Source organism: Haematobia irritans, chromosome 2, assembly GCF_050003625.1.
Source record: "Haematobia irritans isolate KBUSLIRL chromosome 2, ASM5000362v1, whole genome shotgun sequence".
In the NCBI taxonomy this organism is placed as follows: domain Eukaryota; kingdom Metazoa; phylum Arthropoda; class Insecta; order Diptera; family Muscidae; genus Haematobia; species Haematobia irritans.
In genome coordinates, this window is record NC_134398.1 from 199,696,583 (window position 1) to 199,721,060 (window position 24,478).

At 28.9% G+C, this 24,478-nt stretch overlaps 1 protein-coding gene across 3 annotated transcripts in view; it reads right to left on the bottom strand.

Moving 5' to 3' along the window:
* tweek (transmembrane protein KIAA1109 homolog tweek) overlaps positions 1-24,478 on the bottom strand; it is a 61,427-nt gene that overhangs the window by 5,919 nt on the left and 31,030 nt on the right. For 2 of the 3 annotated variants that reach the window (XM_075297132.1, XM_075297134.1), the window contains 13 exons: positions 20,050-20,149; positions 19,753-19,862; positions 19,371-19,688; positions 18,763-19,100; positions 16,934-17,066; positions 16,005-16,872; positions 13,192-13,747; positions 12,317-13,114; positions 12,115-12,237; positions 6,197-9,217; positions 5,481-6,123; positions 4,494-4,688; positions 4,280-4,410 (listed from right to left, as the gene is read on the bottom strand). In XM_075297132.1, the coding sequence (XP_075153247.1) occupies positions 4,280-4,410; positions 4,494-4,688; positions 5,481-6,123; positions 6,197-9,217; positions 12,115-12,237; positions 12,317-13,114; positions 13,192-13,747; positions 16,005-16,872; positions 16,934-17,066; positions 18,763-19,100; positions 19,371-19,688; positions 19,753-19,862; positions 20,050-20,149 (7,334 nt within the window). The remainder of the gene's footprint in view (positions 1-4,279; positions 4,411-4,493; positions 4,689-5,480; positions 6,124-6,196; positions 9,218-12,114; positions 12,238-12,316; positions 13,115-13,191; positions 13,748-16,004; positions 16,873-16,933; positions 17,067-18,762; positions 19,101-19,370; positions 19,689-19,752; positions 19,863-20,049; positions 20,150-24,478) is intronic. The other variant, XM_075297135.1, reaches the window with a different exon arrangement.

Sequence of the window (24,478 nt, forward strand, 5' to 3'; positions counted from 1 at the left end):
AACTCTTACTGCTGAAGTATTTTTTGCTGGGATAGTACCACCGCTTACATAAAAATGTGATTTCTATAGAAAATTTTGTCAAAATTTTATTTCTATAGAAAATTTTGTCAAAATTTTATTTCTATAGAAAATTTTGTCAAAATTTTATTTCTATAGAAAAATTTGTCAAAATTTTATTTCTGTAGAAAATTTTGTCAAAATTTTATTTCTATAGAAAATTTTGTCAAAATTTTATTTCTATAAAAAATTTTGTCAAAATTTTATTTCTATAGAAAATTTCTATACCTATAAAAAAATTTTGTCAAAATTTTATTTCTATAGAAAATTTTTCAATATTTTATTTCTATAATAAAAAATTGTCAAAATTTTATTTCTATAGAAAATTTTGTCAAAATTTTATTTCTATAGAAAATTTTGTCAAAATTTTATTTCTATAGAAAATTTTATTTCTATAAAAAAATTTTCAAAATTTTATTTTTATAGAAAATTTTGTCAAAATTTTATTTCTATAGAAAATTTTGTCAAAATTTTATTTCTATAGAACATTTTCTCAAAATTTTATTTCTATAGAAAATTTTCGCAAAATTTAATTTCTATAGAAAATTTTGTCAATATTTTATTTCTATAGAAAATTTTCGAAAAAAAATTATTTCTATATAATATTTTGTCAATATTTTATTTTTATAGAAAATTTTGTCAAAATTTTATTTCTATAGAAAATTTTGTCAAAATTTTATTTCTATAGAAAATGTTGTCAAAATTTTATTTCTATAGAAAATTTTGTCAAAATTTTATTTCTATAAAAAATTTTGTCAAAATTTTATTTCTATAGAAAATTTCTATACATATATAAAAATTTTGGGAGCCACCGTGGTGCAATGGTTAGCATGCCCGCCTTGCATACACAAGGTCGTGGGTTCGATTCCTGTTTCGAGCGAACACCAAAAAGTTTTTCAGCGGTGGATTATCCCACCTCAGTAATGCTGGTGACATTTCTGAGGGTTTTAAAGCTTCTCTAAGTGGTTTCACTGCAATGTGGAACGCCGTTCGGACTCGGCTATAAAAAGGAGGTCCCTTGTCATTGAACTTAACATGGAATCGGGCAGCACTCAGTGATAGGAGAGAAGTTCACCAATGTGGTATCACAATGGACTGAATAGTCTAAGTGAGCCTGATACATCGGGCTGCCACCTAACCTAACCTAACCTAACCTAACCTAACCTAACCTAACCTAACCTAACCTAACCTAACCTAACCTAACCTAACCTAACCTAACTTAACCTATATTAAAATTTTGTCAAAATTCTATAATAAAAAATTGTCAAAATTTTATTTCTATAGAAAATTTTGTCAAAATTTTATTTCTATAAAATATTTTGTCAATTTCTTATTTTTATAGAAAATTTTGCCAAAATTTTATTTCTATGAAAATTTTGTCAAAATTTTATTTCTATAGAAAATTTTGTCAAAATTTTATTTCTATAGGAAATTTTGTCAAAATTTTATTTCTATAGAAAATTTGTCAAAATTTTATTTCTATAAAAAAAATTTGTAAAAATTTTATTTCTATAGAAAATTTTGTCAAAATTTTATTTCTATAGAAAATTTTCGAAAAAAATTATTTCTATAGAAAATTTTATCAATATTTTATTTCAAATTTCTATACCTATATAAAAATTTTGTCAAAATTTTATTTCTATAAAAAAATTTTTCAAAATTTTATTTCTATAGAAAATTTTGTCAAAATTTTATATCTATATAAAAATTTTATTTCTATAGAAAATTTTGTCAAAATTTTATTTCTGTAGAAAATTTTGTCAAAATTTTATTTCTATAAAAAATGTTGTCAAAATTTTATTTCTATAGAAAATTTTTGTCAACATTTTATTTCTATAGAAAATTTTGTCGAAATTTTATTTCTATAATAAATTTTGTCAAAATTTTATTTCTATAGAAAATTTTGTCAAAATTTTATTTCTATAGAAAATGTTGTCAAAATTTTATTTCTATAGAAAATTTTGTCAAAATTTTATTTCTATAAAAAATTTTGTCAAAATTTTATTTCTATAGAAAATTTCTATACATATATAAAAATTTTGGGAGCCACCGTGGTGCAATGGTTAGCATGCCCGCCTTGCATACACAAGGTCGTGGGTTCGATTCCTGTTTCGAGCGAACACCAAAAAGTTTTTCAGCGGTGGATTATCCCACCTCAGTAATGCTGGTGACATTTCTGAGGGTTTTAAAGCTTCTCTAAGTGGTTTCACTGCAATGTGGAACGCCGTTCGGACTCGGCTATAAAAAGGAGGTCCCTTGTCATTGAACTTAACATGGAATCGGGCAGCACTCAGTGATAGGAGAGAAGTTCACCAATGTGGTATCACAATGGACTGAATAGTCTAAGTGAGCCTGATACATCGGGCTGCCACCTAACCTAACCTATCCTAACCTAACCTAACCTAACCTAACCTAACCTAACCTAACCTAACCTAACCTAACCTAACCTAACCTAACCTAACCTAACCTAACCTAACCTAACTTAACCTATATTAAAATTTTGTCAAAATTCTATAATAAAAAATTGTCAAAATTTTATTTCTATAGAAAATTTTGTCAAAATTTTATTTCTATAAAATATTTTGTCAATTTCTTATTTTTATAGAAAATTTTGCCAAAATTTTATTTCTATGAAAATTTTGTCAAAATTTTATTTCTATAGAAAATTTTGTCAAAATTTTATTTCTATAGGAAATTTTGTCAAAATTTTATTTCTATAGAAAATTTGTCAAAATTTTATTTCTATAAAAAAAATTTGTAAAAATTTTATTTCTATAGAAAATTTTGTCAAAATTTTATTTCTATAGAAAATTTTCGAAAAAAAATTATTTCTATAGAAAATTTTATCAATATTTTATTTCAAATTTCTATACCTATATAAAAATTTTGTCAAAATTTTATTTCTATAAAAAAATTTTTCAAAATTTTATTTCTATAGAAAATTTTGTCAAAATTTTATATCTATATAAAAATTTTATTTCTATAGAAAATTTTGTCAAAATTTTATTTCTGTAGAAAATTTTGTCAAAATTTTATTTCTATAAAAAATGTTGTCAAAATTTTATTTCTATAGAAAATTTTTGTCAACATTTTATTTCTATAGAAAATTTTGTCGAAATTTTATTTCTATAATAAATTTTGTCAAAATTTTATTTTTATAGAAAATTTTGTCAAAATGTTATTTCTATAAAAAATTTTGTCAACATTTTATTTCTATAGAAAATTTTGTCAAAGTTTTATTTCTATAGAAAAGTTTGTCAAAATTTTATTTCTATAGAAAATTTTGTCGAAATTTTATTTCTATAGAAAATTTTGTCACAATTTTATTTCTATAGAAAATTTTGTCAAAATTTTATTTCTATAGAAAATTTTCGCAAAATTTTATTTCTATAGACAATTTTTGCCAACATTTTACTTCTATAGAAAGTTTTCGAAAAAAAATATTTCTATAGAAAATTTTGTCAAATTTCTATACCTATATAAAAATTTTGTCAAAATTTTATTTCTATAGAAAATTTTTGTCAACATTTTATTTCTATAGAAAATTTTGTCAAAATTTTATTTCTATAATAAATTTTGTCAAAATTTTATTTTAATAGAAAATTTTGTCAAAATGTTATTTCTATAAAAAATTTTGTCAAAATTTTATTTCTATAGAAAATTTTGTTTATTTCTATAGAAAATTTTGTCAAAATTTTATTTCTATAGAAAATTTTGTCGAAATTTTATTTCTATAGAAAATTTTGTCAAAATGTTATTTCTATAGAAAATTTTGTCAAAATTTTATTTCTATAGAAAATTTTGTCAAAATTTTATTTATATAGAAAATTTTGTCAAAATTTTATTTCTATAGAAAATGTTGTCAAAATTTTATTTCGCTAGAACATTTTTTCATACAGACCTAGTAATTTAGCTGAAAAAATGTGGCCTCTCTTCAAACTAATCTCACCGAATTCCCCCTCACTAATAAATGCGCCTTTCGAGTTGTCGCAAATTATTAGGTCAACTGTGGGAAAAGCCGAAATGGCAAAAAATGAAGATTTTCGAATTTTTTAAAATTCGAATAGTCAACTATTTGATTCTAATGACAATCACTAGTACGGAATCTTTATGCAACTAAGGCAAAACATTAAATTTTCGGATTCTATTGGAAACATTTTTTTAACGTCATCATATGTTGAAGAAATTATTTCATTTTTTTATAAAAATATATTTATCTTACCACTTTTTCTTTCTCCTTAACATACGATGTAATAAGATCATGCAAAAAGAAGAAAGCATCTGCATCAACTGTCACAAAGATATGATCATCAAATTCCGTAGTAAAACTGCATATTACTTCTGGTTTTACATCTAAAATAAGGGAAAAATTAAAAGAAAAAATTAAAAATTATTATCCATTTTCAATATCTCGGAGTACACTCGATTAAATTTACCTAATGGTTGTGGTGTGGAAGGACCTTGTTTATGTTCGGTTCTAAAATGTAAATGTAAACTAGGTAAGGCAAATATAACTTCACGATCCTGGGATTTTGAAGAATTGGCTGTACTCGAACTAGCAGATCTGGCACGTTCAATGGAATTTGAAGCTATCTCACGATCACATTCCAATATAGGAAAACGATCAACGGCTGAAATTGTGAAAAAAATCGAATTTTTTAAAATTGCATTAAAATGATTAGCATAGGGGAACTTTTTCAGGCTCGGCATATTAGGTTTTGCGATTCACTTTTGGTCGAAAAATAGATGTAAGTTTTGAGGGGGTTATCATGCGAAAAGTCTTAACATTTCATAGGGAATATTTTTTGAGGTTTAAAAAATCTACAAAGGAAAATATATTTTTTATATATATTTTTATAAATAATATTTTTTGTTTTCAGTAGCGAAAATAATTGATTGAATGAATTCTTAATTTGAATTAAAAAAAAAAAGTTTACACAAAACAAAATTTTTGTCTTCAATCGAATTGTATTTTTTACATTTTTTCAATCACTAAAAATGTAGCATCAGGCACCAATGTCGATTGAAAAATTAATTGATACAATTAATTTTTGTGATCGATTGTAGTTTTAATTAAAATTAACAATTGAAATTTTCTATCTTCTATAATATTTTTTGTTTTCAGTCGCGAAAATAATTGATCGCATGAATTCTTAATTTAAATTAAAAAAAACAAATTTACACAAAACAAAATTTTTGTCTTCAATCGAATTGTTTTTTTTTTTATTTTTTTCAATCACTAAAAATGATAGCATCAGGCACCAATGTCGATTTAAAAATTAATTCATACAATTAATTTTTGTGATCGATTTTAGTTTTAATTAAAATTAACAATTAAAATTTTCTATCGACATTTTTTGATATTTTCTTTTCTGTGTGCTATAGCATATTCCTCATGAAATGCCAAACTCTCTTTAACTCACCATCAATTTCACTATTAGCAAATGCATAATGGAACCATTCATTCAATGTCTTAAATTGTGGCGGAAATACAATATTTCTTGTTATTCTACTAACAATAGCCATTGAATGATTTTGTTGTTGACCCTCGCCATTTTGGCCCAAACATGAGGTCAATGTTTGTGTTACAAAAACTTCTCTAGTCTCGGCATCCTGATGGGCTTCGGTGGTGAAATTAATAAATGGTGATTTTAAACTGAATAAGGCCCACGATTTGGATTTGAAATTAATGCCATGGAAACATGCCAGCGAGATATTATTGCCATGTAATTTAACAGAACCTCCTAGGACATTGCCATTACGTGGTAGTCGGGTAACTAAAGTGGGTACAACAAGACCAGCCACAATATCCAATGGCTTCTGCCAATGCCTATGATGGCGAGCATCGGTATTGCTGATATCACTGGGACAAGGAGCCTCGCCTCCACTAATTTTTTTCTTCATATGCTGGCGACGTTTCATACTGGCATTGCGTTCATGAAGCCGTGGTTCCAGACTAGAGAATACACGCTTTGATGACTTGAATTGCTGGGTGAAGAATTCTTCCAATTTGTAGTACATTTTAAGTAAATCGGCAGTAGTAGATTTGGATATCATAATTTGCAGCTGAAATGTAGAAAAAAAAAAACAAACATGCGAATAAATTTTTTCCCCTATAAAAGTTTGTATGAAAACCCACCTGATCCCATGACAGATCTCCATGTACAAATATGATGGCTTTGGGGGCTATACTGGAATCTTCATTAATACCCGATTTGAGCAGTGATGTTTTCCATTCATCTTTCATTGCTGCCGAGAAGGAACTTATTCTTGTCATTAGCACTGATGTGCCCATATAATCCAATCTCAATTCCAAGGCCATAAAACTCAATCGTATGGTATGTGAAGGCTCCACTCCCGACTCTTCCTTGATGTGGAAGCGATTATTGATTTTGTTCACTTCAAAACTACCACCGACAATGCCACCTTTAGCATCCAGTGATGAGCCGCCCAAATAAATGCCAATATACATATTTTTGTAGCCTGTGCTACCGATCGACAGTCTTCCATCCGATTGAAAATCTTTAGTAAGCCATACCACATTGCCCATAACATTACCCATATTCATTTGGACATTGAGTTTGGTGAAGTTGACAGCAAAGAGAACTAAAGTTTCCCATGCTGTAATTTGGTTCTTTTCCGAGGGTGGGGTACTCGATGATTCATTACTTGAAGATTTCCCCAAAGATTTCAATTTTCTCATGGCACTTGTGGACGATGTTGGCGTTTGCATATTGGGGCTATCAAAGTTCAATTTCATTTTTTCCCTAGCATAAAATGCATCAGCTGGACTCTTATCTGGAGTTTTGGTCCTTTGAAAATCTTTGGGCGTCGTAGGAGTCCCAGCATGTTCGAAATCGGTATTAGTCTGTTGTACACTCAAATCACCCAAAAATAAGCGACGTACAATTCGTCGTCGATACCAAGCTTTAGGGAAAGCCAAAATCTCCGTCAAACGTCGCATATCATACTTAAATGAAGCACTTCCGATATCCACGATTGTTGAGAATCTTACCACAGCTTTTGACTGATCCAACGACCTTTTCGATGAAGGAGATGGTTCTATGTACACCTTACGGCATCTGGTTATGTGGAATTTTACAAACTCCACATTAATACTCAATGAATCCTTTCTCTCCGAATCGGTTAGAGGAGAAAACTGAGCTTCTTTGATGTTAGTCTTTTTGCCACCGTAGGGATGGAAGATATAGACATTAAAGTCTGCTAAGCAGCCTGTAACACTAAGACCTCCTTGGGGGGTCTTGTCTTTGTCTTTGTCATTAGCACTGCCTGGGGTTGAACCCGCAGCAGTTGAAGAAGACGCGGTGGCGGTATCGAAAGGATTTTGATTATCCTCATCGGCAGAACGTTTCGATGAAAAAACTATGTCCAGACTTGGTAACTGTAACATACACTCCACACGTGATACGGGTAAACAAGAGAAACGGAACGTTGATGGCTGCATGTGGAAGTAGACAATGACATCAACGGGAAATGAGGCATATGTAACATAATTGGCAGGTAGTATATCCAAATTTACAGCATTATTGGAGGGTGTCTGAGACCCACTGCTCTGTTCAGCCTTCGTTGGTATGGGTTCAAGGGTTTGTTCCAGGAACTCCAAAATATGTGGCGATATAATTGTTTCCTCCGGTATGGACTGTAAAGTCATCCAGGCAAATAGTGAAGCTCTCTTCGTGCTTAAACGTCTATTCGACCCGACCCCAGACATCATTGACTGATGACTATCCGTACTTGCCAAGCGTGAACTCTCACTGACATTATGCTCCACTGTCCTTGACTGATAGTGTAACTTCACATCCAGACCAGGTATATGGAATATGGTTAGATCTGAAAGCATGGCAGCACTAGAAGGATTATAACGCAGCTTACTTTTATCTCTTTGCCTACGTGAAGGCGTAGGACTTCCCCAGTCATATCCCACACTTCGCTCTCGTTTATGGGTTTTCACTGTTGTCGGACCCGATATAAAGAATCGATCATCTGTAGATTCCTTTGTGTGTAGAACACATTTTCCCGAGTTGACCAAAACCTTTATGTCCAATTCGAAATCTATATTGGGTTCCTGTTGCTTTTGTTGGTATTGATGTTTACGTCTCATTTCCACCGAAGTACCATCAATGTCTATTTCACTGGGTGGTGTATCTGTGGGCCCATCTTGAGAATTGGTACTTTGAGGTTCATCATCACTATCGGCATTGGGTAAAGATGTTTGTCGCATTGTCTCCGAAAATGTTACCCGATTTGTCCCTGTATTCCTTAATGAGGCACTTCTGGAATGGCAGGAGGCTGGTGTGGAATGCAAACTGGATATCTCATCGTTCGAAGCAATGGGATCTAAACGTCTGCCCGAATATGTGACCAAACCTTCATCAATATGATCTCGATGCGATCCTATAAAAGATATCGATCTCTGTGATGACTTCATACTTCTACGCATTGAAGGTCTTTTCCATTTTTGTATCATGTCTCTCCTAAAGAATTTGTAGCATATCGCTTGTAGCTCCTGTAATCTTCGTTCTTCATGGGCAATAGTATTATGAGTTGCACCCAACGTACGCAAATCATTGATAATCTTCAATTGTTCAGCCATCTCTTTTTCCATCATGAATGAACGCTTCTTCGAATCAATGGTAGGATCAAAAACAAACGGTGGTAGATTCTCAAATTCCCTGCGACGCCCAAAGGTATCACGCTGAGATTTCTCCTCTTCATCGCTATCAGGAGAATCCAGATTTGTTTCTTCCTCTTCGAAACCCGTTAGCATTGTCAGTGTGTGCCCTAACGAGGACAATTGCTTGCCAATATTTATGTCCAAATGAATATCGACACCTTCCATTTGCCATTTGACATTTAATAGCCATTTGGCATTTTCATTCTTTTTGGCGGCAGTGGTACGTGAACAAACTTCATAGGTACCCTCTGATACAACACAAACATTCATAATAGGCTCGCTTGGATTTGGTTTCCAGTCATCCAATGTGGTCTCAAAGTCATCGGCAAAACGTAAACACAGTCCTTGAAATTTTCCTTTAGATACCAGAGAACCGGAATTACATGCCGATATAATGGTATTCTCAAGCGTAATGACAACAGCACCTTTGGGCTCAAAATCTTGATAAGACCGAGAACCCCACGACTGAAAAAGAAACCATTTAAGTGATATAGAAGTTTATCAAAAAAAAAAATTAAATCAAAAAGAAAGATATATTTAACTTTTTTTTCGGGTAGGAACAGAGATTAAACATTGAACTTTGAGGGTATTGGTTCCGCAAAAGAAAATGGTCAGCATGTCCGCCATGCATACAAAAGGTCATGGGTTCAAAAAAAATCGCCTAATATTTTTTTTAAGTTATCGTAAGAGAAAAACATGCTTGTCACCTATGAGCAATGGTCAGAATGGCCGCCTTGCTTACAAAGGGTCATAAGTTCAATTACAACCTAACACCAAAAACTTTTTCAGTGGTGGATTATCCACTCTCAGTAATTCTGATGACATTTCTGAGTGCTTCAAAGCCTATCTACGTGGTTTCACCACCATGTGAAACGCCGTGCGGACTTGGCTATAAAAAGGAACTTAAACATTAAAAGGGTAGCACTCATCGATAGACGAGAAGTCCACCATCTGTGGTTCCACAGTGCACTGAATAGCTTAAATGAGCCAAAAATAACGGGCTGCCAGTACGCCTAACCTACACAGAAAAAATAATTCTAGGTTTCAATAACGAAAATGATTTTTCACTGTTTTGAAATTGAAATTGCTTCCATCGCGGAATTGATCCCTTTAAAAATTGATTCAATCAACTTTGTGATTGAATTTAGTTTTAATCGATTTTTTTATTGGTTTTTGTTTTTCAAATTTAATTAAAAGTTTAATTGAGAAAAGTTCGCTCATATATTTGTTTTTCTATGTAACCTAATAACTTACCTAACTTTATTAGGAGAACACACCTAACATCTTCGATTCACTTCAAATGAACGTGAGATACACACAGGGAGTCATGCGGTAAAAATGGGGAGCCCCAGAGAGTTGGACCTATTTTTTCCCCAAACTAAAAAACAACATAAATTCACCCATCTATTTGAGTTTTTTTTTTCAGAAAATTCGCTACACACAAAATTTTTTTCTGGTTCACGAAATTAATTGATCCAATTTTTTAATTGAAATATCTTCAATTACAGAAATGATAGTATCAATTAAAAAATTAATTGGGAGTCAATTAAAAAAATAATTGATACTATTAATTTTTGTGATTGATTTTTGTTTCAATTAAAAAATTTGTTGAATCAATTAAAATTTTAATTGAATATTTTTTAAAACTCAATTAAGACTTTAATTGGAAAAATTTTTCATGAATTGTTTTTTGCGTACTTTACTTTTCAAATATGTACTCTGAAGGGTCCTCACTTGAGAGACCCTTAATCTTCTTGAAGCTTGCATGGCACCTGGATGGAGTCCATGAGGTCCGACTAGCTCTAGTATTTTGGCGAAATTCCCAGATGTAATTAGATATATAAACAATATCATACGAAGACCCCTCTAGATCAGTATTGCCAGTATTTTTCTGGCTCTTGCCCCCATAATGTGCAACGTAATATATTAAAAACAAAAAAATATAAATTTTTTGTTATACCAGTTTGCGAGTTACACGCAAACATTTTTTTTTATTCAATCACGAAATTAATTGATCCAATTAATTTTTTAATTGAAATGTCTTCAATCACAGAAAAGATAGTATCAATTAAAAAATTAATTGAAAGTCAATTAAAAAATTAATGGATCCAATTAAAAAAATTAATTGATCCAATTAAAAAATTAATTGATACTATTAATTTTTGTGTTTGATTTTTGTTTCAATTATATTTTAATTGAATATTTTTTAAGACTCAATTAAATCTATAATTGGAAAAATTTTCGTAATTTTTTTTTTTCTGTATACACTAAGAGTTTTTTTTAGAAAATTCTCTACTTTACTTTTCAAATATGTACTCTGAAGGGTCCTCACTTGAGAGAAATTCCCAGATGTAATTAGAGATATGTTATATACAATATCATACGGAGATAATATTGTTGCCAGTATTTTTCTGGCTCTTGGCCCCATAATGGGCAACGTAATATATTAAAAATAAAAATTTTTTGTTTTGATTCAATTACGAAATTAATTGATCCAATTAATATGTTAATTGAAATGTCTTCAATCACAGAAATGAATTAAAAAATGAATATGAACCCCATGAAAATAGACCCCAAAATAGAATTAGGGCTCATTTTCAATTTTGAATTAAAGGGCCTTGTAAAAATGAACCCTAACAGCTGGACTTTGGACTCGATCAAAATCCTAGTATGCGAAAAAAGAGCCATCTGAAAACGAAACCCAATCCCAAAAAGGAAATTGGTGTTCAATTTCATTTCAATTATAGGGGGTTTATTTTCATAATGCAAACGGATCCCAAAAATAAAATAAAATTACTCTCCAAAAAAAAAAAACATAAAAGTTTGGTGTTGTTGTATTCCATATAATTTTTTGGGGTTCTACTGCATTTGGGTTTTGGGGATAATTTTCATGGGGCCCATATTCATAACGCCGTAATTGAAACATGAAAATAGACCCCAAAAATAAAATTAGGACTCATTTTCAATTTTGAATTAAAGGGCCGTGTGAAAACGAACCCTAACTGCCCTATGATGTTGTACAATGCTATTCGGACCAAAAATGTGTATAGTTTCCACCTAGAAAGCGAAAAACGCCCTACCCGAAAACGAAACCAAATTCCAAAAAGGAAATTGGGGTTAATTTTCTTTTCAATTATTGGGGTTATATTTTCATAATGCAAATGAACCCCAAAATGAAATATGTAGTTACTCTCTAAAAAGCGTAAAAATTGGTTTTGTTGTTTTCCTACGTCATTTAGGTTTTGGACCTAATCTTCAGCTTTATTTTAAATAGCCACCATATGAACCCTTTTTAATGTTTGGGGCCCTTATTGGAATTTTATTTAAAGTTTCAACACTATTACTAATACACAAATACTTACATTGGCAACTTGATTTAGTGGTAAACATATACCCATATCTTCCACAGTTAATTGCAAAAATAACGTGGACAAATTTGAACTTGCAATATTGCTAAATTGACCAAAAGCAACTCTATCGAATACCTAATGAAAAAAAGAATGAATATTAACAAAATTATTTAAAAAAACGGGAACAATAGACTATATACTACTATACACATACCTGCTGCGATTGTTGGGCACTTTCATAACTCAAATTTGCTCTCTTCTCAGCCCAATACTCATAGGCATTCTTATAGTTTAACCACACTAATATGGCCTTATCAACAGCTATCGGCTGAATGTATACCAAAGGACGTTTTAACGTTAACAGTATTAATTCTTTATCCTCGTTAAGTAATTCATCTTGGAATGCATTGCGTAAACCGATAGTTGTGTGAAAAAACGCATATTGTTGGAACTCCGGTTCGGCTTCATCAAATATCACATTGCGTATCAATTGACCAAGTGAAAGATTAAAATCTATATGGGCTTTACCGAACATCTTACGGTCATTGCCTTCACCCAAATTCTTGACACGATTTGACAAGTGTAGCTCTAGAGTGCCCGTCTCAAAACGTACAGCCGAATTACATGGTGTGGTGGCAGTTAATTGTATCCGTTTCATGGATATGTTTATGGAGAAGAGAATACGTTTTAAACTAGACTCTTGTACACTGCCACTATCACTGTCTTCGGACCATAGAGGTACAGGTTTTTCGCCTCCATATACTTTCTGCAATACCTCATTTATTTCACGCATAAATACTTTTTGTACAAACACCAAATGATTGAGTAAATCTGTGGTCAGGCATCTCTCAAATTCTCCAATTTCTGCTGAGGCATTGACATAACCACCTTGCCGCAAGACCACACCCTCAACACGTTCGTTTTCTTCTTGTCTGTGTTCTGGTATATATTTAGCACTAACATGGACCGGTGGCAAAGCTATACATGCTTCCGATGGCAAATTCATTTCATTCTTTAAGAAAATAAGAGAATAAGAATGGAGATTTTATTTTCATGGTCGAATCTTCTATTTGGTATTGAGACACTTACCCTCACCTGAATTTTAGTATTAAAACTCAGTGTATGTGTAGGCAAATCGATAACAAATTTTGCCTGATTTCCCGAAACACCAGTCGAACTGACATGATTCATACGGTATTGAGCCTGTAGGGAGGGTAGTAAAGCTGCATTTATTGAAAGAGACTGCAACAAAACATTGAATTGCATAACCAGCGGCTGCAATAACCCATTTTGCTGAGGCTGTGTCCTGGTTTGGGTGTGAAATTTACGCGAATGATGTTGTGGTTTCTCTTTTGTATCCATATTGGAACCCGAGTTACGCGAATGGAATGGTGATTCAGGTTCATCTACATTATGAGATCTTGAAGCAGTACGTCCAGAATTTCTTCCCACCCGTAGTTCTTGTAATGTCGAAGACAACTGTTTTGATGAGCGTGTCATCATTCCATGTAGTGCCACTGGATGTTGGGGTATTTCTATATTCACTGGTCCTATCGAAAGAAGGCCACTATTCTTATCACGTCCCCTTTTGGTGAGGCTAGAGTAAAGTGTTTGACTTTTACCCACAGTCACTTTGACGACAGTCCTAAGGGACAAGATCAAATAAACGTGGGGAGATTAATAATTTTAATATATAATTTTTTTTAATATAATTTATTTTAACCATTGTTTCTTTGTAGTTTTCACACTTTTCCTTTATCGTTAAAATAGTTTCTTTTCATTTTTAATAAATAGATGTATCTTCACTCATATATATTTTTTGGTTTTATTTAGAATTTTTTATTGCTAGTTTTTATAACTTTGTCATTCCGTTTGTAACACATCAAAATATTGCTCTAAGACCCCATAAAGTGTATATATTCTGGGTTGTGGTGAAATTCTGTGTCGATCTAAGCATGTCCGTCCGTCTGTTGAATTCACGCTAACTCCCGAACGAAACAAGCTATCATCTTGAAACTTGGCACAAGTAGTTGTTATTGATGTAGTTTTGTAAATGGGCCATATCGGACCACTTTTACGTATAGCCCCCATGTCAACCAACGCTCAGATTTGGCTTGCGGAGCCTCATGGAGGAGCAAAATTCATCCGATCCGGCTGAAATTTGGTACATGGTGTTAGTATATGGTCTCTAACAACCATGCAACAATTGGTCCACATCGGTCCATAATTATATATAGCCCCCATATAAACCGATCCCTCGGTTTGGCTTGCGGAGCCTCTAGGAGAAGTAAATTTCATCCGATCAGGCTGAAATTTGATACATGGTGTTAGTATATGGTCTCTAACAAACGTGCAAAAATTGGTCCACATCGGTCCATAATTATATATAGCCCCCATATAAACCGATCCCCATATTTCACTTCCGGAGCCTCATGGATGAGCAAAATTCATCCGATTACGTTGAAATTTGGTACGTGGTGCTAGTATATGGTCTCTAACAACCATGCAGGAATTGGTCCATATCGGTCTATAATTATATGTAGCCCCCATATAAACCGATCCCCAGATTTGACCTCCGGAGCCCCTTGGAAGAACAAAATTCACGCTATCCGGTTTAAATTTGGTGCGTGGTGTTAGTACATGGTCTATAACAACCATGCAAAAATTAGTCCATACCGGTCTTAATTATATATAACGCCCATTTAAACCGATCCCCGGAGCTCTTTCAAGATCGATGGTGAAATTTGGTACATTGCGCTAGTATATGGCCGCTAACAACCATGCCAAAATTGGTCCATATCGGTCTATAGTTATATATAGCCCATCCCCAAAAATATTCCACCAAAATTTTATTACTATAGAAAATTTTGACAAGATTTTATTTCTATAGAAAATTTTGTCAAAATTTTATTTCTATAGAAAATTTTGTCAAAATTTTATTGCTATAGAAAATTTTATCAAAATTTTATTGCTATAGAAAATTTTGTCAAAATTTTATTGCTATAGAAAATTTTGTCAAAATTTTATTTCTAAAGAAAATGTTGTCAAAATTTTATTTCTATAGAAAATTTTGTCAAAATTTTATTGCTATAGAAAATGTTGCCAAGATTTTATTTCTATAGAAAATTTTGTCACAATTTTATTACTATAGAAAATTTTGTCAAGATTTTATTTCTATAGAAAATTTTGTCAAAATTTTATTTCTATAGAAAATTTTGTCAAAATTTTATTTCTATAGAAAATTTTATCAAAATTTTATTTCTAGAGAAAATTTTGTCAAACTGAATTATATACGTATTTAATCGGCATTTTTTGTATAATATATACCCCGTATGGAATAACTTACAATTGAGAAGACGGTGTTAAGAAGTTTTAAGATACCTTGCCATCGGCAAGTGTTACCGCAACCCAAGTAATTCGATTGTGGATGACAGTCTTTAGTACAAGTTTCTATGCAATCCATGGTGGAGGGTACATAGGAACTTACGGCCAAATATACTAATTTTTTTTTTATATTACATGTTAGCCTGATACCGAAACAGGCAATTGACGTCCAAATGCATTATATCTAATTATACAATTATTTTTCGAGCTTTATGGACAGATATAGATTAAGGAACATGGTTAATAGAGCCATTGAAAAGAAAACGCCAGATACCAATCTATACACGCCTGGACTGTACATGTTTCGGTTCGGGCGAATGAACCTTTCCACAGCCTTTAGTATAGATCTGGCTGTATTTTTAATTTATATTTATATTGGTTAAATATTATTATAAATCTTTTATTGGCCTATAGGCTTGAATATTTTCACAATAAATATAAATAAATAAATAAACATAATAATTGAGGCATAAGAAAATTTGGCATAAGGGATAATGGGACCATGAAAAATTACTTACTGTTGATTTGGAGCCACGCCTTCCAATAAAACAATCATTGCCCGACCCACTTGCCCCGTTAGAGAGCATTCCAGGGATACGGGTCTTGCCTTTTTACGCCATGTAGCCGAACCATTAAGTGTGGTTATTTCTGCTTCCAATTTAAGGCCACTCAAAGTTGCCAACAACCGTGTCTTATGTATTTTGGCCACACCAAAAACAATCAAACGTGTTTTCTCCTGTGATATACTATCAAATATCTCTTTGTGTTGAGGCAATGGAGTTGGAGCACTTGCTAAATCATCATCCTCATTACGTGTATCCTGACGATTGTAAGCACTAAAAGCTTTCTTTTCATTTGTCAAAGATATTCTTTGCTGTACAGTTTTTGTTTCAGGCATTGTTCCATATAATTCCAATAAATGGAATATGGTCTTCCAACAATTTGGTGTATCCAATATAGGAGGCGAAGGCAGAGTTGTAAAACCATTTTTTGTTATGGTATTATAATCACCACTAACACTTGTGGCACATACACCATTAAGCGATGCTTTCGATTCCAGAGATAGCTTAAACATATGATGTTCGGATACCGAGGTTGTTGGACTATCACGCAGAGGTGATGATGACGATTCATTGAGATTGGTATAGCCCAATTTTCCTTTAACAGATTTTCCCGTAGATCTCAATTTCTGAGCGAATGATTGTGGTCGATTTTTAGCACTAGGTGATGGTGTTAATTGAATAAGGGGTCTCATTTTATTGCCCGTTGTATGAGTCATAGTAACCATCTCATTGAATTTATCATAACGTTCATCTGAAGAATTTTCATTATGATTAAATCGTTCGGAGGCAGAGCCAAAAGGCATAATGTCATTGGGTTCGGAAGCTAAGAAAAACAATGAAATGTATATAAAAAAAATAAAAAAAAAATCAATTCATTGACATACCCAAACTGTATTCATCTTTGGCATTTGATTTCTTGCTTATATCTGGTTGATCATGGAATTCATTTTGGGCATCTTTAACATTTTGATACATATTTGTTATTTGATGTAATAAACGCAGCAATGGCATATTGACCTAAAATTAGAAAAAAAACAAGGAAGAAAAGTCTAAAGTGAGGCGGTTCCGACTATATTATAACCTGCGCTACTTTGTAAATATACATTTTCGATACCACCTCAGGGACGCGGTTGCCACAGTTGGTAGAATTCTACCAAAAAGGGTAGATTTTATACTGCTTGATAAATTACTAGAATTCCTGATATTTTTGTAGATGTTGCAAAATATTCCTCTCAAACTAAGAGGTACTTCACAAATATTCTATAGATATAAAATTTTGACAAAATTTCCTTTAGAAATAAAATATTGATAAAATTTTCTATAGAAATAAAATTTTGACAAAATTTCCTTTAGAAATAAAATATTGATAAAATTTTCTATAGAAATAAAATTTTAACAAAATTTTCTATAAAAATAAAATTTTAACAAAATTTTCTATAGAAATAAAATTTTGCCAAATTTTCTATAGAAATAAAATTTTGACAAAATTTTCTATAGAAATAAAATTTTGACAAAATTTTCTATAGAAATAACATTTTGACAAAATTTTCTATAGAAATAAAATTTTGACAAAATTTTCTATGGAAATAAAATTTGGACAAAATTTTCTATAGAAATAAAATTTTGACAAAATTTTTTATACAAATAAAATTTTGACAAAATTTTTTATACAAATAAAATTTTCACAAAATTTTCTATAGAAATAAAATTTTGACAAAATTTTCTATAGAAACAAAATTTTGTCAAAATTTTCTATAGAAATTAAATTTTGACAAAATTTTCTATTGAAATAAAATTTTGACAACATTTTCTATAGAAATAAAATTTTGACACAATTTTCTATAAAAATAAAATTTTGTCAAAATTTTCTATAGTAATAAAATTTTGACAAAAATTTCTGTAGAAATAAACTTTTGACAAAATTTTCTGTAAAAATAAAATTTTGACAAATTTTTCTATAGAAATAAAATTTTGACAAATTTTTCTATTGAAATAAAATGTTGACAAAATTTACTATAGAAATAAAATTTTGACAAAATTTTCTGTAGAAATAAAATTTTGAGAAAATTTTCTATAGGAATAAAATTTTGAGAAAAATTTCTATAAAAACAAAATTTTGACAAAATTTTCTATAGAAATAAAAATTTGACAAAATTTTCTATAGAAATAAAAATTTGACAAAATTTTCTATAGAAACAAAATTTTGACAAAATTTTCTATAGAAATAAAAATTTGACACAATTTTCTATAGAAATAAAATTTTGTCAAAATTTTCTATAGTAATAAAATTTTGAAAAAATTTTCTATAAAAATAAAATTTTGACAAAATTTTCTATAGAAATAAAATTTTGACAAAATTTTCTATAAAAATAAAATTTTGACAAAATTTTCTATAAAAATAAAATTTTGACAAAATTTTCTATAGAAATAAAATTTTGAAAAAAATGTCCATATAAATAAAATTATCACAAAATTTTCTACTTTTACCAACTTTTGGTAGATTACTTTTAGCTGGAGTGGAAACCATGCTCAGGGACCGGCCCTGGGACTAATAGCCTTCTGGGTCCTTCAATTACAGTGTGGTGCAGGGTATAAGAATTCCAGTAAAATTGTTAAGCTTATATTATGTAAAAATATATGGGCAACTTGAATTAATTCCCCAATTTCGAATGCCCATATTATGGATTTTTTTATTATCTTCTTTCTAACTTACCTGTTGTGATATAAATCTTATATTTATGCTGAAATTAATCACAGTACTTGTATGTTTCTTCATTTGTCTTCTAGACATGTAGATAACATTTCGTGTAGCCTGATCCACCATACCATCGGACATTTTCAAAACTTCCAATTCAATGCCAACACGTTCGCATAAAAACAAAGGAGTATCCATCATTATCGAGGGTCTGCCATTGGATTTCTTACTGGGTAATTTTGTAGTTTTTGCCTTATTTTTATCACCAGCTTCGGAGACAACAATGTCAACACGTATGGAATCAAATGTTCCAATCAATGATAGATTTGTTCCAAAATTTTCCAAAGATGAAATATCTAAAAAATTATTTGATAATTGTTATAAAGATACTCCTTTTAAAAGATTTTTTATATTAGTAACCCAAAAAATCCCACATGTACAAAATAAATTAATGATATGAGATATGAGTCATGCTAACAAATATGGGAAATATAGCCATGATAAATTAAAAATCAAACTAAAAATTTGTATATTAAAAAAATTATTTGAGATAAAATAGCTCGGTTGTTTTCTAGAAAAACTTCGAAATGTTTAAACATTTCAAATATTAAAAATGAAAAACTTACCAGTATTGGAAAACTTATTTATCATTTGCTGCGGCATTACCCCCAAGCATGTAAGTAGAGGTTCAAAAATCAAATGAGCATCCAACAATGTAATTGAATCCTGCATAATTCCAGGCCTAGATGTTATATGACCTGGCATCTTAGTTACAGGGGTTGGTCGTAGAATCTCCTTTTCGGTAAATGTTTCTTTTTTCTTATTTTCCTGTTGTTTGGCCATCCAGAAGTAGAGATCTTCCTTTTGATTATCCGAAGGGCCCAACCAAAATTTATTAACCGAATTTGTGGAACTTAGAGAACCCTCTTGTAAGGCCCCATATTCTAGAAAAGTCAAAAAACAAAGATTAAAAAAAACCTAACAAAATAAAATACACTCTTGAATTACCTATTTCTGCAGCTTGTTTTTCAACCAAACCTGATATAATGGGTAACATTTGTATGCTGGAACGGGAAGAATTGCCATGTGAATATGTCGAGCCTTTATGTAAACTTTTTCTATGGATGATGGGATTACAAACCAAAACCATAGGCATTCATTTATGTTCAAAGTATTTGTATTTTTTTTTTCGAAAAATTTCATTATTAGAATTAAAGAATAAAATAAAAGGAGGACAACATAAAATATTTATATATTTAGATTTTCATTTCCACCCATTCATAGAATTACTATTAAAATACTTACCCTCTACGCGATGAATGTACATTGGGTGATGTTGATGTTGATCGCTGTGATCCATGTAAAACACCATCGGTAGTAAAACCCATACCAAATTGATTGGAATCTATATTTTTTAGGAGGGGAAATAAATCAGAGACATTAGACATTTTTGCAAATATTACAAATTGCCTTCAAAATTTTATTAGTTTATCGATTTCGGTGCTATAAATAGCCAACAGAGAGTGAGTTGTGATGACTGAATAGTCACAGTGAAAATCAGGTTTAAACAAAATATGTATCACATTTAATTGAGACTGTGATGACATATGTTATGAATTTATATGCATTTGATGTCTATTGGACTGTACTGAACCTATCTATAGAGTTAAACTATTTTGAGAATAATAATTTGTATAATCATAAAAAATATACTATCAAAACCTAAGTCTGACTAAACTATTATCGACTATTAATTGGCCAATGTTTTAAGAACAACTCTACTAAACTATGGCATGGAAAATTTTATAACGTTGGCTACCCTACTAGTGATATTTCAACTTCATGACGTGTAACAAGCCTAAAAAGATCGATATAAATTTATCCTTTAGGTTCACAGTGGACTTTTTGATTTATTGCAATTAAAAGTGAATTAATCAATTTAGACCAAAATTCGAAAGTAAATTACAGAGAAACCTCTTAGAAATTTTGTCTACATTTGGGAGGTGTCTATTTATAAAATTTTGACAAAATTTTCTGTAGAAAAAAATTTGAGAAAATTTTCTATAGAAATAAAATTGTGAGAAAATTTTCTATAGAAATAAAATTTAAATCAAATTTTCTGTAGAAAAAAAAATTGAAAAAATTTTCTATAGAAAAACAAATGTGAGAAAATTTTCTATAGAATTAAAATTTTGAGAAAATTTTACTTTAGAAATAAAATTTTGACAAAATTTTTTTTAGAAATAAAATTTTGGGAAAATTTTCTATAGAAATAAAATTTTGATAAAACATTCTATAGAAATAAAATTTTGACAAAATTTCCTATAGAACTAAAATTTTGATAAAATTTTCTGTAGAAAAAAAAAAAATGATAAAAATTTCTATAGAAAAAGAAATTGAGAAAATTTTTTATAGAAATAAAATTTTGAGAAAATTTTCTATAGAAATAAATTTCCTATACAAAATTTTCTATAGAAATAAAATGTTGACAAAATTTTTTATAGAAATACAATTTTGACAACATTTTCTATAGAAATCAAATTTTGACAATTTTCTATAGGAATAAAATGTTGACAAAATTTTTTATAGAAATACAATTTTGACATTTTCTATAGAAATCAAATTTTGACAATTTTTTTAAGAAATAAAAGTTTGGAAAAATTTTCTATAGAAATAAAATTTTGAGAAAATCTTCTATAGAAACAAAATTTTGAGAAAATGGTCGATAAAAATAAATTTTCTATAAAAATAAAATTTTGACAACATTTTCTATAGAAATAAAAATGTTAAAATTTTTTTAGAAATAAAATTTGGGAAAAGTTTCCATTTAAGTAAAATTTTGATAAAACTTTCTATAGAAATAAAATTTTGATAAAATTTTCTATTTAAATAAAATTTTGAGAAAATTTTCTATTTAAATAAAATTTTGAGAAAATTTTCTATACAAATTATATTTTGAGAAATTTTTCTATAGAAAAAAATTTTCTATACAAAATTTTCTATAGAAATAAAATTTTGACCAACATTTTTATATTGTTGTTGTTTTTTTATTTCATCTTAAAACCATACATTGACTATACTACAAGTGTAGCTTAACCAACAGAGGAAAAGAATGTTTGTCAAATTTATTTGGGCAAAGCCATATAGACTGCAAGATGGTTGGATGGACGCACGTTTCGGATTTACCTGATGCTGATGAGGAATGCATCCTCTACTTCCAGTAAAACTATCAACCAATTATCAGAATAAATTCAGGCAGTTCATTAAACCCAACAATGAACCACACTTGAACCTTCCGAAAAAAGGTTTTGTATGATAGCCGAAATAAATTCGTAAAGAGATATGTTTGTTTCGAATTTATTTCGGCATAAGCCGGCTATCTGCTGATGAGGAATGTGGTAATTCCGAAACGTGCGTCCATCCATCCATCTTGCAGTCTATAGGGCTTTGCCCAAATAAATTTGACAAACATTATTTTCCTCTGTTGGTTAAGCTACACTTGTAGTTTAGTCAATGTATGGTTTTAAGCTGAAATCAAAAACAACAACAATGCTTAAAGAACAAAACCAACAATAACAAAACAAAACAAAATTTTTATAGAAATAAAATTTTGACAACATTTTCTATAGAAATAAAATTTTGACATTTTTTTAGAAATAAAATTTTGGAAAAATTGTAAGAAAATTTTCTTTAGAAATAATATTTTGACATAATTTTTAAAAATAAAATTTTGAGAAAATTTTCTATAGAAATAAAAATTTGATACAATTTTCTATAGAAATAATATTTTGACATAATTTTTAAAAAATACAATTTTGAGAAAATTTTCTATAGAAATAAAAATTTGATAAAATTTTCTATAGAAATAAAATTTTGATAAAATTTTCTGTAGGAAAAAAAATTGATAAAAATTTCTATAGAAAAAAATTTCTATAGAAATAAAATATTGACAATTTTTTCAGAAATAAAATTTTGGGAAAATTTTCTATAGAAATGAAATAAAATTGTGAGAAAATGTTCTTTAGAAATAAAATTTTGACATACATTTTTTTAGAAATAAAATTTTGGGAAAATTTTCTATAGAAATACAATTTTGAGAAAATTTTCTTTCGATATAAAATTTTGACAAATTTTTCTAGAAATAATATGTTGGGAAAATTGTCTATAGAAATAAAATTTTTATAAAATTTTCTATAGAAATAAAATATTGAGAAAATTGTCTAAAGGAATAAATTTTTTATACAAAATTTTCTATAGAAATAAAAGTTTCGACAAAATTTCCTATAGAAACAAAATTTTGACAACATTTTCTATAGAAATAAAATTTTGACAATTTTTTTAGAAATAAAATATTGGGAAAAGTTTCCATTTAAATAAAATTTTGATAAAACTTTCTATAGAAATAAAATTTTGATAAAAGTTCCTATTGAAATAAAATTTTCATAAATTTTTTTTAAGAAATAACATTTTGATAAAATTTTGAGAAAATTTTCTATAGAAATTATATTTTGAGAAAATTTTCTATACAAAATTTTCTATAGAAATAAAATTTTGACAAACATTTTTATAGAAATAAAATTTTGACAACATTTTCTATAGAAATAAAATTTTGACAATTTTTTTAGAAATAAAATTTTTGGGAAAATTTTCTATAGAAATAAAATTGTGAGAAAATTTTCTTTCGATATAAAATTTTGACAAATTTTTCTAGAAATTTTTTCTAGAATTTGTCTATAGAAATAAAATTTTTATAAAATTTTTTATAGAAATAAAATTTTGAGAAAATTGTCTATAGAAACAAATTTTCTATACAAAATTTTCTATAGAAATAAAATTTTGACAACAATTCCAATAGAAATAAAATTTTAAAAAATTTTTTTAGAAATAAAATTTTGGGAAAAGTTTCCATTTAAATAAAATTTTGATAAAACTTTCTATAGAAATAAAATTTTGGGAAACTTTTCTTTAAAAAAACAATTTTGACAAAATTTTCTATAGAAATAATATTTTGAGAAAATTTTCTTTAAAAATATAATTTTGAAAAAATTTTCAATAGAAATAAAATTTTGACAAAATTTCCTATATAATTAAAATTTTGAGAAATTTTTCTTTAAAAATATAATTTTGACAAAATTTTCTATAGAAATAAAATTTTGACAAACTTTCCTATAGAAATAAAATGTTGATAAAATTTTCTTTAGAAATAAAATTATGATAAAATTTTGATAAAACTTTCTATAGAAATAAAATTTTGATAAAATTTTCTATTTAAATAAAATTTTGAGAAAATTTTCTATTTAAATAAAATTTTGAGAAAATTTTCTATACAAATTATATTTTGAGAAATTTTTCTATAGAAAAAAATTTTCAATAGAAATAAAATTTTGACAAAATTTCCTATATAATTAAAATTTTGAGAAATTTTTCTTTAAAAATATAATTTTGACAAAATTTTCTATAGAAATAAAATTTTGACAAACTTTCCTATAGAAATAAAATGTTGATAAAATTTTCTTTAGAAATAAAATTATGATAAAATTTTCTATAGACATAAAATTTTGAGAAAATTTTCTATAGAACTAAAATTTTGACAAAATTTCCTATAGAAATAAAATTTTGAGAAAGGACATTTATACACCCAAAAAAAATTGTCTCATTCATTCATTCAAAGATTTGATTAAAAACTTAAAAATAAGTTTTTTTTAATTTAATCCCAATGCAAACCATTGCAACT